Here is a 19,940-nt window from a genome sequence, read left to right on the forward strand (position 1 = left end):
GCAATTGCATGTATTGTAACCACATGCAACGTTGAGGTATGTATACCTCCAAACAGTAACACAGTGAAAATGAACAACAAAAGGAGCCCATTACAGAGTTAGACAAATAGAGTACCTTTACATAAATAAAACAAGACCAAAATGATACAAATTGTAAAGATTTTAGAGAAAATTACTCCAAAAAGCACAAAGCACCAACAGTGGGTATAGGATAGGGTCAGGCTGGACCAAGAAAAAATCACAAGCTCAGAGCGACTGTGATCGAGCGAGGGACAGCTACAGGGACCCAGTTAGGCTCTCAACAAAGTACCTTAAATCCTGGTTATCCGAGTGTTGTTTGGATCCACATTGAAGCTTAAGTGATGCGTCAGCTCTGAGATACAGTACGGCTGCAATGCAAGGACCTGCTTGATCATCAAGAATCCCATTGATGGGGTTTGGAATTTGATGTCTGGCATGGAGGAGGTAGCATGCAGTTGGAGGGATACGTCGGGTCTGAAGAGCTGTGAGGTTGCGACATGGAGCCAAGCATTGTTGTCAAGGCTGCCGTCGATGAGGGATGCAAGGGTCTGCACCGAGGATTCATTGTGGGGGCAATGCAGGTCTTTGCAATGGGTCTAATCCATGCAGCAGCGGAGATGCATAAGGTTTCTGCTCGGGTTTACGCCGGACAACAGAGGACATGCATCAGTTCTGTTGGTACCATAGAGGCGGGAAAAGCACTTTAGGTCTGCTTCCAAAGGCCCAGGTCTGGGGAGACATCACTTGGCAGGGTAGACTCACAAATGGTAGAGTCCAGGTGCAAGTGCAAGGTGGTTGGAAGCCTGTGGTGTCCCTGAGCCTTCGGATCAGGAGGCCAACTAACTAGCTCTTGAAGTCACTCTGGGTTCTTTGTTCAAGAGATGTAGGTCCAGTCCTCCTTACCCAGGCAAAAAGATAGCAGGCAACAATTCAGCACAGTTGTGCAGCAGTACCTTCAGAGCAGCAGTCCAGCAGAGTGGTAGCCCTTATAGCAGCATAGCAGTCCTTCTTTGTGGCAGAGTATCCACAGGCCCAGAAGTGCACTGAAATGGTAGTGTCTGACGTCCAACACTTATACCCAGTTGTGCCTTTGAAGTAGGAGAGAAGCTTTGAGAGGTCCTGTCTTTCCTGTCCTGGCTCCAGAAGAACTACAGGGGGTATGCAGCCCATTGTGTGGAGGCAGGACACAGCCTATTCAGGTATAAGTGATGCTATGCCCAGTTCCTCCCTCCCTTCATGCCAGTGATGGCCCATCTAGGCATGCCTAAGCTCCCTATTGTATGTGGCTGTCTAGAAGGAACACACAAACCTTAACTGTAAACTACACCCAGTCATGTGACCAGAAACAGGCTACAGGCACTAAATGGAAAAGGCAGGAAAATGGCAACTTTCTAAAGGTTTAAAATTGCAATTTTAAATTGGATGTCACCATAGTAAGGATTTTAAATTGCAATCCCAGAGACATCTCTTCCCATTTGGAAATCACGATATGAAATGTAACAAGGGAACCCCAGTGCTTTTTTCATATAGGCGAGATAGGCATTGGAGTAGTAAAAAACACATTTAAGAGTGTTCCACTAATAGGACAGGCAAACCTTAAAAGTACATGACCTATATTTTAAATACATTTCACCCCGCCCTGTTGGCAGTCCTGGGCATATCTTAGGAGTGACTTATATCTATTAAAAAGGAACGTTTGGGCCTGGTAAAAGGTTTCTTTTTGCCAGGTCAAAATGGCAGTTTAAACTTAAATCTGTATGAGTAGCTAAATTCAATGAAAAAATATTGAGAAGGTGTTGGCTATGACAGCCTGCCTCTCGATTCTGCACTAAATCCCTGCAGAGCCGCAAACGTAGGCTTTTGCTTTGACAACTTTGCTGAACTCCTCCTAGTTGCAAGTCTGAGATAAAGGATTATGGCATGTGATCTGGCTAGCTAAATCACCTGACCAAGGTTAGCAACAGCAGGAAGCTGAGAAGCAGATTTTCCAGTTTTGTGATAGGAAACAGTTGACGGCTAGACCCGAAACCCAGCAAAGAGACGAGTACCATATGGACAAATTCAAGAAGCGAAAAAAAACAAGCACTAAAAGTGGGAATGGTGGGGGAGTGCGAGAGCACACAAAGCGATTCACTTGTGGGGCACCATGTGTTTGCAAGTTAATTAGAAACATATGGTGTCAAGCTCACTCCCGCAAGGGAATCGCCAAATTCGCATTGAATGCAATGGAATGCGTGCACGTTTTTGGCTGAAAAGCCGAATCGATTGCTAAAGGTCTTTTGCCTATGAGGCGAGACCTAAAAAGCAGAAAATCATAGCAAAATTCAAGCTTTAGCAATTATGAAATGTTTACAAAATGTGTTAGTTTAGCCTAATCTTAAAAATAATTAGGATACAAGCAGATCTTTAGGAATGTTCCTTTGAACTACACCCTGCAGTGCTTGATTTTATGTGCTTTGTTTTATATGGTTTCCAATAGAAACATTTCACTCGTTAGTCTGAGAGCAGTGAAAACCTGGGCCCGAAACTATGGCTTTAGTAGACGATGATCTGCCATCACCCATTGGTATGATGAGATCCATAGAGGGCAGTAAAGTGATGGCTGATGCACTGCCAGCCGACCAGCATTTGCCCTTATCTCTCAGGTTTCTGCCAGTACGAAGAAAGTGGGAGAACACAAGTGGCATTCTTCACAGATGCTTCTATCAGAAGCTGACCTTGGCAGACCTGCACTGACATGGGCTTGTTGATGGGCAGGCCATCTACTCCTTGAGTGCTGCTGTCAGCATGATGTTGGCTCTCTGCTTCCACATTGAGAGAGCAGAGTGTGGTTTTGGGTAGAGAAGCGGATTGAAGAGTAAGAGGATGGTGGAGTTGAAGTGGCAGGATGCCAGGTATTGACATTTCTAAATATCTGGATGTGTGAGACAGTGATTTTTTAAGTGTGGTAAAGGAGGGTGTCAGCAGACCAAGTATTTGTGTTTTTTAGGTTTTGCCTGCAAGTGCGCACGTAGTGCGCATGCGCTAAAAAACCTCTTGAGTTCTATGTCGGCTTGATGACCCGCCTCTGTCTCTCATTGGCTAGCTCCATTAATGGAGGCTAGCCATTGGGAGACAGAGGCGGTCAATCACGCTTTCTCGGGGAAAACGCGATTCGGGGGGGTTTCTCGGGGTTTTTAAGCCCCGCCCCTTGTTGCCGCGTGTCCCGGGCCGCGCTGTGATTGGCTGCCGGCCCTGGACACCTCCGTGACGTCATTTCCTGGGCCGCGCTGTGATTGGCTGCCGGCCCGGGACCTGACTTGTTTCTTCTTTTTTTTAAAGGCCGGCCAGCGCCGCTCTTTGTGGTGATTGGTGGGCTCGCGCTCGCTCGACTCGTGCCGCTAATTTATGAAATGAATGGTGGAGGGAGGGGGCAGCAGTCGAGGGCACCGCTGCCGTCCAATCTGCCCGCGCCTCGCGCGCACCCCCCGCCCCCCTCCTCCGGCCTAGCCACGGGCTCCCGAGCAACGGCCCCTTTCAACAGCTCATTAGGGGAGCCGTAGGGGCGGCTTCAAGAGCAGGCAGCCTTCCGCGCACACAACATAAACAATGAAAGATGAGGCATCGCCTCCTGCCTGTCAGGCGGCCTTCACACTGGAGGCTAGGAGTGCGTGTGCTTGGGGGGGAGGCACGGGCATTATTTTAAAGCCCCCTCCACACCAGGATCTCTATGGGCGGGAGCGTGGTGAGCCGCAAACGAGGAGGAAAGCAACGCTCTTTCTCCTTTCTGGTGTAGTTACTGTCCTGGCACAACAGTTGCCACCTGCCGGTGCCCGTGGCCGGTGTTGCCAGCGCTGTCCCTACGGATTAGTCACCCGGGTGTGTGACGGAATTGCTTTGCTGGTCCCCCGAGGCTGCCCCCGCTGAGCAGCTGGCGAGCTGCGTAATCCTGGACCTTGTAGTAAGATGTGTGTGGACTTTTTCCAGCCTCTTTGGGCGCCATTTGGCAAAGGTTTGCCGATTTTCGAAGTCAAACAATTTAAAACTGACGAAAAAACGGTGCCGCTTTGTTGTATATAGAATAATACAGACGAGCGAAGGGCAAGACAAACAGTGCAAAGCATGGACTGCCAGTTGTTTAGCTAACAGTAGTCAAAAGAGTAGCGGGTGAGTCGCACCAGGCACATGGATAGGAAGGGCCCATGGCACCATATGATTTGCATACATTTGGCGCATATAACAGTAGCTCGTCGATATTCTTGTCTACGAGGGTGCGTTCACAAGCCAGCGCAGCGTGAGACCCCCGAGAGATTAAGGGTTGTCTTCAGCCTGAACTTATTACTTAAGTGTCCCCATTACTGAGTGCACCTCAGCAGCCCTCTCTACAGAGAAGCTGCCACCTGTGTTGATTAGCCATAAGCAGATATGCACATATCACACATGTTTTTAAGACATTTTGTTTAGCGGCGTATTCCTATTAGTCAAGCTTTGCGGCGCTGTTCTAGCCTTCATCTCCACCATGCTGACTTTATAGAATGTAATTTCAGCAACCACCTTAAAAGTTTTATCTCCGATTCAGAGAAAAAATGCGTACAAGTAAATTAGTAAGTGTCCTCTCCCGCTCGAACGTGGCTTTAGGCTTTATTTGGAATCCATAACAATTTTCAACAAGCATTTACAATGCAACGGTTTCACCTTTGGAAAAGTTTGAGCTATTGGCATTGTAAATGACAAAATTTGTATTTATGTGTTGGTTTTGAAAATTAGATAAATAAATGGCATTGTCATTTACATTGCCAATAGCTCTAAGTTTTCCAAAGGCAAAACCGTTGCATTGTAAATGCTTGTTTAATACTGAGATGGAGAGGAGGATTGGGCAGGTGGGGCAGAGGTATGAACCTTTGTAAAACCTGGGCGTATGAGGGCAGTGAGACCGTTTTGGTCATGGCTCCCCCAAGACACCGCTGAGCAGAATTAAAGGAAGACAGAAGAGAAGAAGAGTGTATGGGGTATACATAAAATTAAATTGTAAGGGTGTAGTTGTCAATATCATGGGGCTTTCCAACACAGAGTTCTAAGTTAAATAAATCATGGACATTTCGATCTTAGCTCTTATTTATTTGATGCAACTTAAAACCATTCAGTCGTAAACAGCCCACAGTAATAATGATTACTTGCAAAATAAGTGCAATCCAGTGGGCTTAATTATCCTTTTATTTCTTCATCTATGGTCCATTTTCTTTAAAATTTTGAGGTAGTTTGGTTCCCACTGAGCGATCATAGTCCCCTAAAGGCGTCCATTATTTGGGACTCAATAAAACCCTCCCCCGTGGGTTTTGCTCTGGAAAATGCTAGATCTCAAGCGCAAGGGCAGAATCTTAGGTTGAATAAGGTCTTCTCTGATGTTTTTTATTTTGATCTTTTAGAGCTTTTCAGCTTAACTTTGTATCAACGTGCATTTAAATTTCCCTGATGCATCCATCATTAGTTCATTTGCTATCATACATGGAAATATTTAATCTTTGCTGACTTGCAACCTCACAACTGCAGACTCCAAGCCCCACAAATGGTTTCATAATCATTGCTCAAGGGCACATCGCTTGTTGCTGGAAGCATTGAAGGCCATCCCAGGAGACTGTTCATGGATTGCAATTTGCTCTTCTTCCTATAGGAGAATTCTAAAAACTTGTAAAAATCTCTTGTTTGATGAGGCTTGGGATCAACTGTGTATGCTAGCAGGCTGAGGGATAGCATCAAGTGTTGGGAAATCATCCTATTTTGAAGGCTGCTGTAGAGCCTGCTTTCCTTTCGACTATCTTGCCAGAGCTTTGGGTTATCCATTTTGAAGCTATATATATATGATATGCCCAATTCTGTACCCGCTAATTGTTATTTTTCGGTAATTGATGGTTCCACTGCATATATTAATTTTTCTTATGAGGAGGTCGATGGCACTATGAATGAGCTTCCTTTAAATATGACCTCCGGTCCTGATGGGGTGCCCTTGGATGTTTTTAAAAGTAATGTAGCTCTTTGGGACCTCTTTATTATTCTCTATATTAATGCGGTTTCTAAACAATCCATACCTAAGCCTTGGTCGGGCTCAGTGATAGCATTGTGTCTATCCGAGATACTATCGCCCTGCTTCTTTAATTAGCTTTATTGTTAAAATGTTTGGCTGGCTGGCTTTGAATAGATTACTGACTTGAGCTACCGACTGCAAAGTTTCATCTGATAGCCAGTAAAGTTTTTGACCCGGCCTTGGGACGGCTGACCAATGTCTCAATCTGTATCTTATTATTAATAAATACATATGACCCGATTCACAAAGGTAAAGTTAGACCAAAAGTCTATGGGCCTGAATTAGAGTTTGACCAACTGCGTTTCTCTGTCAAAAGCGTAACGGATATCCCGTGCGCCGTATTACAAGTCCATTATATCCTATTACAGTTATAATACAGCAGACGGGATATCTGTCATGTTTATGATAGAGTAACCCGTCTCTCAAACTCTAAATCAGCCCATAGGTCTAACTTTACTACTTTTCTGTATTCGCAAAGGTGAGTTACTACTAGTAACTTTACTACTAGTGACTTTACCAGTAGTAACTTTACTAGTAGTAAGACCTTTGGGCTAACTTTACCTTTGTGAATCGGGCCCACAGTGGCTAAGCAAGATCATTTTTTTCTATCACATCTGCTCAGCATCAGGACACTTCCTTGCTCCAGCTCGGACAGCGTAATATTTATTTGTGAATGTCCAGTAATGCTTTGAAGCTCAACGTTTCTAATACGGAGGTCCTCATTCCAGAAAACAATCCTGAACTCCGGGGAGTTAGCCATTGGCTTGACACTTTAGGACCTCTAAGGGTCCCTAAGGTTAAGAGCTTGGGTTTTACTATTGATAACAATCTCTCTCTCAGAACCCAAGTGTCTGGAGTCACCACAACTTGCTTTGCTGTTCTCAAGTGACTGAAAGAAATCCTTTGGTTAATTCCACCCACAGCCCAAAGTACCGTATTGCAGGTATTCGTGATTTCTAGACTTGACTATGGCAATGTAATGTACTTGGGCACACATAAGGCCTCAGTTCGCCGTCTACAACTCATTCAAAATGCGTCCGCCCGCCTTCTTTTTTTGGTTGCCTCGACACGCCTTTGTCTCACCTCTGCTTCATCAACTTCACTGGCTTAAGATGAATAATCGCTTGAGTTCAAGGCTTTATGTTACATGTTTCGTGCTAAGCATGCACACAGGTCACTCTTAATATAGGCCCTAGGTAGCCTATAATATAAGGCAGGGTGCATTATAATTCAAAGGTTGGACGTGTCCTTTTAAGTGTTACATGTTCTGGTAGTGAAAAACTCCTAAATACATTTTTCTCTACTGTGAGGCCTACAAGTCCCACAGGAAAACATTGGTTTGACTCATCTCATTTAATAAACGCTAATTTTTGTTTGGGGACAGGTAAGCATTTTGTGTTTTGGCATCAATAAAATTGTAATTAAAAATCCTCTTTAATAGTAAAATTTGATTTTAAATTACCATTTTCAAAATACCATTTTCAGAAAGTTTAAACCAAAGGGGTTTCGTCCGTTCTGGGAGCCTGGCAGGACGTCTAATACATTTTTTCAAACAAGGGGTACCAGGCCACAAATTTCAGTACTGCTAATTAATACTGCAGATTCGAAATACAACACAAAAAATCATTGTACTTTACTTTCATATTTGTATTGATTCAACTTCATTTCAAACAACTGATCATTACTCTTGATGCATAGGAGGAATACACATTTCATTCAGTATATTGTGCGAATCAAAATTGTATGAAAAACATTTTACAAAAACATATGAAGTTGAATCAGTACAAATATGAAAGTAAAGTACAATGATTTTTTGTGTTGTATTTCGAATCTGCAGTATTAATTAGCAGTACTGAAATTGGTGGCCTGGTACCCCTTGTTTGAAAAAAATCAGAAAGTTAGCATTTTCCTGCCCTTTGCAAATCTGATGCCTCTAGCGTGTCCTAAGTCACATGACAGGCTGTAGTTTCCAGAACCACAGTTGATAATATGTAGTTTGCAGTTGGACAGTGAATTCCTCCCAAATGGTCACACAGTAGAGGGATTATGTATGCTGGAATGGGCCATCTGCTGATCAGATGGGGGTGGAGCGGGGCTCAGCCCCACTTGGAACTGAACAGGCTGTGCTCTGCATTCACACAAAGGCATTGTCTACACTGCTTTGTCCCTGCCGCCAGCTTGAAGCCAGGGTAGGGAGTCAGGAAGTTCCAAGCACAACAAAGAGAAATCTCTAGAAACGTATACTTCGAAGAAGGCAGCAGGTACAAAAATAGGGTCCTCAGTCCCATTCTTCAGTTAAATTTGAGACGTACGGAAGAACTCTCCGAGGAATGCCTGCTTCTGTGGCTGGCTGTGTACTCCACAAGACTGATTTACTGCACCTGGAAGGACCGGTTTGCAGCCTGGAGCCTGTCTTGATCTCTCAGTGGCCTGCCCTACTGTTTGAGTCTCACAGAACTACTAGAGTGACTTCAAGGTCTAGTTTGCTGACCTCCTAGTCAGAGCCCCAGGGACATAACATGCTCCCACCACCTTGAACCTGAATTTGGACCCAATCTGAGTGAGTCCTGAACCCCAAAGTGGCGCCCCTCAATTCCTGGACCATTGGTTGTGGTGGTTGGTAAAGTTCCCCAGATAGCCAAAACCCACAACTTGGGACTTTCGGCTAAAACCTGCTCTGGGAACTGAGTTAAGACCACAACCAACCTATTCATCTATCCGCCCAAGGTGCATCACCGATCATTCTTACTTTGGAGCACCTCTCACTATGTTCTTCTCCACAGCAGCAAATCCTTTTCAGCAGTCCTTCGCCAAAAGGATATCCATCCCCCTGGAACTCTTGGTGACTATAGCTTCCAACCTTGTCTCACTGGAGATTTATGACTTTCAAAAAAGTGACTGAGGAGGAATGTAGAAATCTTCACTGTGACTTCATCCAGTGGCTCCCTGATCACAACACTCCGTCTTCGAACACCGCCTTCAGCCTTGTCCCGCTAAACTTTACCTTCTAAGGAATGTTTTCTCCAGAATTTCTTCTAAGTCTGAAGGTAAGTGCCAGCCGGGCCCAATCCATTCTTGAATCTGGCCCACGCTCCATTGCGGTTGGCCATATTTTTCGATTATATAACCCAGTCTTCCGCAACTAGTTGGTGCTTTGATATTTTAGGAGTCCATTTTTACTACAACCTTTACAAATTCATGACTCTGGTTCTGCTGAATGTTATTTTGGCATGCAATAATTTATTTAAATGGACTCTATTTTTCTAAATTGATGTGGGATTTTTCTTGTGTTGTGTTTCACTTTATTGTTATTTGAGAGCTGTATAAGTATTTTACATAGTGCCTCTAAGGTTAGCCTGACTGCTTTTGTGACAAGCTATAAGACAGTTAAGTACAGGTTGATGTAAGGAATTTTGTGCTTTACTGTGACAGGGACTGTGGCTGTTGGTTGAACAGAGTCCACCCCTTCTCCAACAAACAACACAATTTCTCAGTCACAATCAGTACATGCTACATGCTGTTTGAATCCTGGTTTCAACCAGACTGCACAAATGCACACATTGTCCTATGCGAAGGACCCTGCGTTCAAAATTTTGTTTATGATATATCAAACATCTAAAATATTTATTGGCTGCAAAATGCATATTCTTTCTGTACAGAATAGTCATTGTTTATTATAACCAGTGTTTAACTTGTAAAGCAATAAGATCAGGGACTTCAAGTTTTTGTTATGAGCACTGTTGAACGCATGGGTCGCTAAAAACCTGGGGCCTCATTTATGACTTTTTGCCGTAGGGAAGCGCAGCAGGCCTTCCTGCTGCGCTTCCCTACGGCAAAAGAAAAGGGCAGAAATGCGCCGTATCTATAAGATACGGCGCATTCGTGTCCTTTTCCCCTGCTCCGGCGCACAATGGGCTGCCTGCGCCAGCGCAGGCACCCTTGCACAATGGTGCAAGGGTGCCTGCGTTGCGGGGAAGATTATTTTTGTACAGGAAGGGAAACCTTTCTGTACACAAATAATCACAAGAGGCTTTTCCTCTTTCTATGTGTGCTGTATAATGCAGCACACATAGAAAAAGGAAAAACGAGGAGAAATAAAGACATTTCTCCCTGTTGCGCCTCCCTTACGCCTCGCCTGGGGAGGCGTAAGCTTTTGGTACTGCCTCAGAGTTACGATTTCTCGTAAATCTGGGGCAGTGTCAAAAAGGCCATGGATGTTGCTGGGAACGCCCCCAGCAACACCCATTGCACGCCCCTTTAACGCAGAACACTGCGTTAAAGGGACTGATATTTATCAGGCAGCAGTACGCCACAAAAACTGGCGTACTGCTGCCTGATAAATACCACGCAGGCTTCTGCGCCACGGAACTTCATGAAAAGTGAAGTTCCGATGGCGCAAGGGGCCTCATAAATGAGGCCCCCGGGTTCCTAGTTTTGATTACTCCACATTCCCCCACCCTATAGTTCCTGTCTCCTTATCGCACTTCTTTTTTGTCCCTAATTTATTCCATTATACTTTATTATTATTATAATATTTATCCTTCTTAATTCCCTTTTCCCTCATGCTCTGTTTGGATTAAAGTCGGATAGTGAAAAAGAAATTCAGGTTACACAATTTGGTGCTGGTTGCCAACAACTGCAAGTACTGGCACAAATGAAGCTATGATCTTAAAAAATATTAATGTACATTGTTACTTGTATGTCTTAAACAATCAATGTAAATAGAAGCAAATATTACCCTGTCGCACAGGATGGGATAACTTGTGACTGCCATTAATTCTTCATAGTCTTCAGGTTTAATATCACACTGATTCTTGTTCGTAACTGATGTTTCTAATATCTTTAACAGTTTTCCGCAGTCTTTATTCCTATAGGCGGTACATAAAAAATATTAAATGTAGTTGAAACTGCTCAAAGCAATAGAGAGTACATGTATTGTATTTCATAAAATATACCATTATGCTTACACAATTAAATTGCTTTAGAAGGCCAAAGAGCGACATTAAAACACAATTGTAATTTTAAGAAAATGATTAGTCACTGCACAAAGTAAACAAACAGTGGTTATGCCAATCGATCTCACTTGTGTGTAAAAGGTAAGGAGTGGTTTAGTAAAGCGGTATTGATGAAAGCCACAGGTCAAGCCATGGGACCATCTCGAAGAAGGATGAATTTGAGATTAAAAGGCATATGAGGCATATGTGGCTTCTGTCACTACCATATGCCAACCCGTGGCTGAAAGAGCGCTTTGAAGCTCTTGCATTTTAAGGGTGCATTATATTCATGTACGAACTGCACTCGCATATATTCTAATGTGTGGTTGAACTTTGTGCATATAAGAACGAAGTTTATATATCATCCTATTAAAATCAGTGTTACGAAATTGTGACTCTATTTTCAGGATTGATCAGCATTTCACACTTATTTTGAGAATTCACGTAACTATGCACGTATATAATGATCATTAGGTAAAACACATGTATTCACTGTTAAGATTCATATAGAGGCTTGTGTAACGAGTGCACATTTAAGAACGTTCTTAGGTTAGCCAAATTGTAGGCCTAACTTTTTTTTTCTTAAGTTTTGTTTCTCCTCGTTTGCTCTCGAGTTGGGAGTTAATTAAAATGTATGTGGGTAGAAAGTTTTCCTTTCGCTCCTGGAGAAGGTCCAGGAATTTGTCCTTGTTATTGTAGATTTAAGAAGATGCAGGGAAGGAGGGGAATGTCTTTGAAGAACTTGATCAGAGAGAAGGGAGGACACCTTCCGTTCCTGGTGAAACCTGGGAACCAAGGTCAGCGAACAAGAATGCAAATTAATTGGAGTTTTTGGAAAGTTACTCATGGAAAGTGTTCACAGAATAACGTACCATGTGACCTATTAGGGGTCTAACTTTGGGGCATATTAGCAACAACTTGTGATTGGTGCGATTTTTTTATCGCCTCCTACCGCTGAATTTTATCGCAGAGATAACGCAGTATTACCAACGTTTATCTCCATGGTGATAACAAATCCAGAGATAGTGGTGAATCCCATCTTTAATGTGAGATTTCCAGCGATAAAAATCCTATCGCTAAGGAAAATCTCGCTAACAGGCAGGTAGGGACTTAGCCGTAGAATCCACCTCCCATTGACTATTATGGCTAAGTCAGGTTTGCTAATTTGCCCCTTTGTCTTTTTATATTAGGCACAAGTTACAGATGTGCGGGACTTCTGCTTTTGACTGAGGAAGGAGAGCATCTTAGAACGAGCTCTGTAGCTTTACGCTACTTGACACATTTAACATGAGTGCACTTCTTAGGAAGTCAACACGTGCTGACACCTTTGGGGAAATTCTTCAGAGAAATTAGGAAGGGATGGCACTTTAGAAGTAGAGAAGGGACAGATTATTCTTTATTTTGGAAATACAAATGAAAAAGAATTTGGACGCCGTGTCGATACGAAGCTGTGTTCTGATTTTGGAATGTATCGTTCTCTGCCTAATGTCCCACATGAACTATATTTATAGATTCGGCTCTGTATTAGTATTCATGTTTCTTTTTGCCTTAATATTGAGATGTGTCTATATTCCATTGTTTCTGGCTTTGTAATACATCAACAAAACCTGAATTCTGAGTTCGTAGTTCTTTAGCTGTACGGGAGGGGAAATGTATAATTGATCATTCGTTTTCATCCCTCTATGCTTCTTAGCAGGCAATAAAGACCATCGGCCAGGTATTCCTAAGTAATCCGGCCACATCAATCTTCATCTTAACAATAGTTAAACTGATTGCAAATGCCAATGCTTGAAATCTGCAAAAAAAAAAACAATTGATGGACAGAATGCAGAATAATGTCATACATTCACCCCAGTACGGAGATCTGGCCCTAAATCCATATTTTTTTAAAATGTATTTTATTTATTTATTTATTTTAATTTTTGGAGTTTTATATAGCGCTACCCTGACCCAGGGGTATCTGAGCGCTTTACAACAGTGCTTCATAATAGTTACATAGTAGAGCACTATTAAACATAAACTTCGGCAGTCCAAGACTGCTGAGGCTTCTTAAGGTAGTGGTGGAGTCCTGATGTAGCCTTGTTGAATTCTTTATTGAGGAAGTCCGAGAATCTTGAGGCAGCCTAATTGTTTTGCACACTTGTCTAGGAGCGGACTGAAGTGGATCTGAGCGATGTAAAGTCAGAGAGCACCGGGGTCAGGGATAATGTGAGGGCAGCGGCTATCCATTCGGGAGGGAGCGGTTGAGGAGGAGGGATTTTAGGTGTTTTGAAAATTTTGTGAAGGACAGGATTTTTTTTTTTTTTAGTTTGTAAGACCTTTATTGCACATATACACAAATGAACACAGCATCGTGCCTACAACCTGGGGGTGGGGTGGGGGGGCGGCTGCAATAGACATCATGGATACACACGCCTGTTCGAGGTTACACAGCCGTTTAACTGACAGCCATAGGCCCGGCGGCGTAATCATAGAATCCCTTACGGGGTGTACTTCTGTTGTTGAATGGTAGTTGTCTCACAGTTTTTTACATTTTGGATGTACATATCCAATTGTAACAGTAAAATAAAAAAAAAGAGAAACAACGTAACATCAACCACTGTACCACAGCATTCTTCCTCCCTCCACCTGGGCATGTTAACATTATGCATACCGCTACACGTCATACTTATTGTCTGTGCGTCACTCACTTTGTTCTAGTGACTGTGTGCTAAGATAATTCTGCAAATAAGACCAGTAGTCTTTGGGACGTGACCTGGCCGGAAGTTCTTCTTCATATGTTGCTAATGTGTCACGACAATATACTAGATCTTCCAGCCAGCGCCGTGTCGTTGGGCCTCTTTTGCTGTTCTAATGTAGTGACACTCTACGCTTAGCCATTAGTAGGGCAACAACACAAAATATTCGCTGCTTTGCTCTCACCTGGGGTACCAAGCCCAGCAAACACACATGCAACGAGCATTCAATTTGCGATCCCAACATTTTACTGAGGGCATCTGTTACCTGAACCCAATAGTCCGCTACTTTCGGGCAATGCCATGCCAGGTGAACAAAGTCAGCATCTTCCTGTTTACAACGTTTACATCTAGAGTCTGCACTAAGTCCATATTTATAAAGCCTGGATGGAAATACTTGTAATGTATGATTCTCAAGTTACTGTTGGGGGTTAACATGTTGGTTAACAGACAGGCTGTGGTCCACTCCTCTGTAGTCAGGGGTGTAGACATGACAGCGCTCCATTTAAGTCTCACCGTCTCGGTATTGCCTGCTATGTCTTCCTGCAATCTAGTATATAGTCTCGAGACTATGTGTGTAGCAGTGGGTACTGTCAGTAGAAATTATAGAGATGTCATTTGTTGGGGTTCCGCGGGATATGTGTGATAATGATCTTTAATCGCTTTTTGCAAACGATAATATGTGAAATTGAATAAGAGTGTGGGGTTACTAATATAATTGAGGTCTTCTAGTGATCTGAAAGTACCGTCAAGATATAGATCCCCCATTTCATCTATGCCCGCTTGTCGAAGTAGATCCATTCCCACCGGTTCTTGTGTGACCGGGAGTGCCAGGTGGTGCGGCAGTGGTAAGACCGGAGCATACAATGGCAGTTTATCTGCTTTTTTGCCCATCAGTTGCCAGGCTTCATTAGTAGTGTCAATAGTGTTTATATCATGGTCGTGCAATTTCGGTCTCTTATGTGGTAGAATGGCCGAAAGTGGGATCGGGAAAGCATCTCCTGTTTCAACAGCGATGTGGGACATGAAGGGTATTTCGTGGTACCAGTAGTGTGCGAACTGTGCCTGCGCACAGAGATAGTACAATAGAAAGTCAGGCACCTTGAATCCCCTTGCGCATACGGTAATGTCAACGTCTGTAAGTTTTACCTAGCCTGTTTGCCCGCCCAGATGAGAGTAAGGACTAGTTTGTTGATATTGCGGAATACTTCAGCAGGTGGTTTAATGGGAATGTTATTAAACGGATAGAAAAACTTGGGTAAGATTACCATTTTGACTATGGCGGCCCTATCTGCTAGTGACAAAGGTAGTTTGTTCCATCGGGTCACCCTTTCCTCCAGCGTGGAGAGGACCCTACCGTAATTTGTTCGGATGACTATTGCAGGATCTCTGTGGAACCAGACTCCCAGGTAGCGTACGGGCTCCTCTAGCCATTCCAATGGGTAGTCTAGCGCAAATGGGAGTGTGCTATCAGTCAATGCGATAATGAGGGATTTGGTCCAGTTCATGTGCAGGCCAGAGTATTGCCCAAATTTAATGTATTCACGCAACAAGGGATTAAGATGTTGTTCCGGATCCCTGACATAAAGCACCATATCGTCCGCATAGAGGGAGATGTGGAGAGGGCGTGTCGGAAATTGGAGGGCTGAGTGGTGATAATGTTGCCTAATTCTGCATGCGAGAGGTTCCAGTATCAGAGCAAAGAGCATGGGAGATAGAGGGCAACCCTGCTTGGTACCCCGGCTAATTGGAATTGGATCTGAAACATATTTGTTTATTTTTATGCGAGCCGATAAGTCAGTGTATAGCATTGATATCCATTGCACGAACATGGTAGGAAAGCCCATTTGGAGCAGCACGGCGTGGAGAAATGGCCATTCAATCGTGTCGAATGCCTTGGAGGCATCTAATAATACCGCTACAGCCTTGGTTTCCGGTGACAGATAGTGAGATAATGGGAACAGTGTGCGTGTGTTGTGTGTTGTGGACCTGTCTGGAATGAAGCCAGATTGATCAGGCCGTACCAAGAGGGGCATTAAAGGTTTAAGTCGTGCTGCTATCACACTCGCAATAATTTTAGTGTCCACGTTAATGAGGGACAAGGGCCAGTAAGAATCACACTGGTCATGGTCTTTACCTGGCTTCAGCAAGGCTACCAGCATTGCTTCACGCAGCGACGGGGGAAGTGATTGGTCAGCGTGTGCCGCACCGTATAGTTTCACAAGATGTGGAGCTAGCAAATCCACAAACGTTTTATAAAACTCACCCGTGAAGCCGTCGGGCCCAGGTGCCTTGCCATTGGGGAGACTTTTGATAACATCAGTGACTTCATCCGTAAGGACCGCACCGACCAAACAGAAGGAGGCCTCGCTATCGTCCATAAGAACTCCATCCGCATCTCTACAAGCTCAGACGTCAACCTTGCCAGCGCAGAACACCTTCACTTCCAGATCCACACCGACCCCAAGACCACACTCAGAGGCACCCTCCTCTACAGACCACCTGGACCCCGTGCACAATTCAGCGACGATATCACTGACTTTATCACCCCACACGCCCTTCCCTCCGAGGACTACATTCTACTGGGAGACCTCAACTTTCACCTGGAAAAGAACAATGACAGCAACGCCACCTCCCTTCTGGACAATCTCACCAACCTCGGACTCAAACAACTTGTCACTACGCCCACCCACATCGCAGGTCACACACTCGACCCTATCTTCACCTCCAGCAAGCATATCTCCTTCAGCCACACCACAACTCTCCACTGGACGGACCACAGCTGCGTTCACTTTATCTACAATAAGACCACAACTCACAACCATCCTCAACCTACTCTGCGAAGAAACTGGAACAAAGTCACCATCGACCAGATCTCCTCATCGCTTCTTCAAAACCCCCCTACCCACCCCTCAAACCCCGACCAAGCAGCCACTAACCTCACCCAATGGCTATCCAACAGCGCCGACATCCTAGCACCGTTGAAAAAACGTCAAATCAAACTAGGCAGTAAAAACGCTTCCTGGTTCAACGACGATCTTAAGAAATCGAAGAAACTCTGTCGCACCCTCGAGAAGGCCTGGAAAAAAGACCCAAACACCAGTACCAGGGACGCCTTCAAAAACGCCACACGCGTACACCACCAACTAATCCGGTCTGCCAAGAAAGCCGCATTCAAAGGCCGACTAGATAACAACGCCCACAACAGCAAGGAACTATTCAACATTGTCAAAGAATTTACCAACCCCTCAGCCAACTCCAACGACATCACCCCCTCCCAAGCCCTCTGCGACTCCCTAGCTTCGTTCTTCCACAACAAAATCGCAGACATCCACAACAGCTTCGACAACCGACCCGGAGACCAACCCACCCAACCCTCTGCAGGACCTTCACCCCCCTTGAACATCCTTAATGACTGGAACCCAATCTCCACTGAGGATACCATCCGCCTGATGAACTCCATCCACTCAGGATCCCCCACAGACCCTTGCCCTCACCACATCTTCAACAAAGCAGACTCCATCATAGCACCGCACCTCCGAGACATCATCAACTGCTCCCTCAACTCCGCCACCTTCCCGGAAAGCTGGAAACACGCAGAACTTAGCGCCCTTCTGAAAAAACCCACAGCGGACCCCACCGAACTCAAAAACTACCGCCCCATCTCGCTCCTGCCATTCCCGGCCAAAGTCATCGAGAAAGCCGTCAACAACTAGCTCGCCGCCTTCCTCGAATCCAACAAATCCCTCGACTCCTCACAGTCCGGCTTCCGAGCCAAACACAGCACGGAGACCGCCCTCATCGCAGCAACAGACGACATTCGAACTCTACTGGACAATGGAGACACAGTCGCCCTCATCCTCCTCGACCTCTCCGCAGCCTTCGACACAGTCTGCCATAGCACACTCATACAGCGCCTCAGAAACATCGGAATCCAGGGAAAAGCACTGGAATGGATCACCTTGTTCCTCACCGGAAGAACCCAGAGAGTCCGCCTCCCACCATTCAAGTCAGAGGCCACTGAAGTCATCTGCGGCGTACCACAAGGATCCTCACTCAGCCCCACCCTCTTCAACGTATACATGAGCCCCCTCGCGACCATCGCACGCCAACACAACCTCAACATCATCTCCTACGCCGACGACACTCAACTGATCCTCTCCCTTACCAAAGACCCTAACACCGCCAAAACCAACCTACATGAAGGAATGAAAGAAGTAGCCGAGTGGATGAAGCACAGCCGTCTGAAACTGAACTCAGACAAAACAGAAGTCCTTATCTTAGGTACCTCCCCCTCCGCCTGGGATGACTCTTGGTGGCCAGAGGCCCTTGGAAAAGCACCCATCCCGACGGACCACGCACGGAACCTGGGCATCATCCTGGACTCCTCACTCTCCATGAACAGACAAGTCAACGCCGTTTCATCATCTTGCTTCAACATTCTTCGCATGCTCATAAAAACATTTCGCTGGATCCCCACCGAAACCAGAAAAACGGTCACCCATGCACTGGTTACAAGCCGCCTGGACTACGGAAACACCCTATACGCCGGTATCACCGCAAAACTCCAGAAAAAACTCCAACGCATCCAGAACGCATCAGCCAGACTCATACTAGACATCCCGCGTAAAGACCACATCTCTAGTCACCTGAAAAGCCTCCACTGGCTCCCCGTCAACAAGAGGATTACTTTCCGCCTCCTAACCCACGCACACAAAGCACTGTACGAACTTGGACCCGAATGCCTCAACACACGACTTTCCTTCTACACCCCCTCTCGCCAGCTACGATCCTCCAACCAAGCCCTTGCTACCGTACCCCGCATTAACAAAACCACCATGGGAGGTAGATCCTTCTCCTACCTCGCAGCTAAAACCTGGAACTTGCTCCCCACTCACCATCGTCTCACTCAGAACCACCTAGCATTCAGAAAGCAACTTAAAACTTGGATCTTCGACAAGTAATTCCCCACCCTTCTACAAGCGCCTTGAGACCCTCCGGGTATGTAGCGCGCTATATAAATCCTTTGACTTTGACTTTGACTTTGACTCCACTGTTACAGGTTGGGATAAGTACTCCCTGTGGGCATAAGAGAGCCACGCAACTTCAATGTCAGCCATGTATTGTAATATTTCAGATGTTGGCAAAGTCTGTCGCGATTCGTATAGACGGCCATAGACTGTCCTAAATTCGTTTAGTATGTCCCTGATGTCGTGCTTAAGGGTGCCCATGGAGTCCTTAATCGTGTCGATGTGTTGTTGCGTACGGCCAGTGCATATTTTCTGCGCCAATGTTCTCCCAGGCCTCCCCACCTCACCATACGCCCGTGCTACCTTGCGTTTGAATGTGTAGTTCAACTCGTCAGTGGCGTACTGCTGATGTTCTGTGAGGATTGTTTGAATTTTCCCCAAAACAGTGGGGTCCCGTGTATGCTCATATGTTTGTTCCAGTGTGCGCAATTGGCTCTCTCGTTTGTGCAATTGTGGTGGTGGTTTAGTGGTTGTCAGGTCGGGTAGGAGGGGTAGGTCACAGGTTGCAGCGGTGCGGGGGTGGGTCGCGCTGCAATAGGAACAGGTCGACTATCCTGAAATCTATAGGCGTCGTTCAGTTCTAAGTGGGACATTCGTTTGAATTTTTCTGCCGATTTGCAGGCATGGTGGCCATTTTGGGGACAGGCACAGGAGAGTGGTGGGAGCTCAGGTCTTAATTTGCAGGGGGGTCACGCCTCACTAGGAACCGGTGGAAGGCTGTCGCGCAGGGGTTCCAAGTACCTCACTACTAGTACTAACTTACTGGCTAAGCGGTGTCAAGTTCACTATCCTCATAACCATCAATGATCGGCTGTCATAAGTGCCTGTGGACTTGATCCTGCTCTAATATCGAGCCCGTGGTTAAATGGATTCGATGATCAAATGACCAACCACGTGATACGGGTGAACCAAATGATAGGACTGATCACTTAGTTCATTTGATGGTAATCCACACTTGAGCTATTGGGATGTAGTAAACTGACACTGTATGTACATAGTTCTATGCACGCATACCCATCATTACAATGTATTTTAGTAAACAGGCTATCTAGGGTGACTAGGGTGCCTACTCATAACCTTCATTGGAGTTTAGGGTAGC

General features: G+C 45.2%; 1 protein-coding gene across 1 annotated transcript in view; it reads right to left on the bottom strand.

The window, feature by feature from the left end:
* LOC147725393 (ADP-ribosyl cyclase/cyclic ADP-ribose hydrolase 1-like) overlaps nucleotides 1–19,940 on the bottom strand; it is a 293,519-nt gene that overhangs the window by 156,390 nt on the left and 117,189 nt on the right. Inside the window, exon 3 of the mRNA XM_086964522.1 lies at nucleotides 10,821–10,950. Within this exon, the coding sequence (XP_086820648.1) occupies nucleotides 10,821–10,950 (130 nt within the window). The remainder of the gene's footprint in view (nucleotides 1–10,820; nucleotides 10,951–19,940) is intronic.

The sequence above is a fragment of the Lissotriton vulgaris genome, chromosome 3_2 (assembly GCF_964263255.1).
Source record: "Lissotriton vulgaris chromosome 3_2, aLisVul1.2, whole genome shotgun sequence".
NCBI lineage: Eukaryota > Metazoa > Chordata > Amphibia > Caudata > Salamandridae > Lissotriton > Lissotriton vulgaris.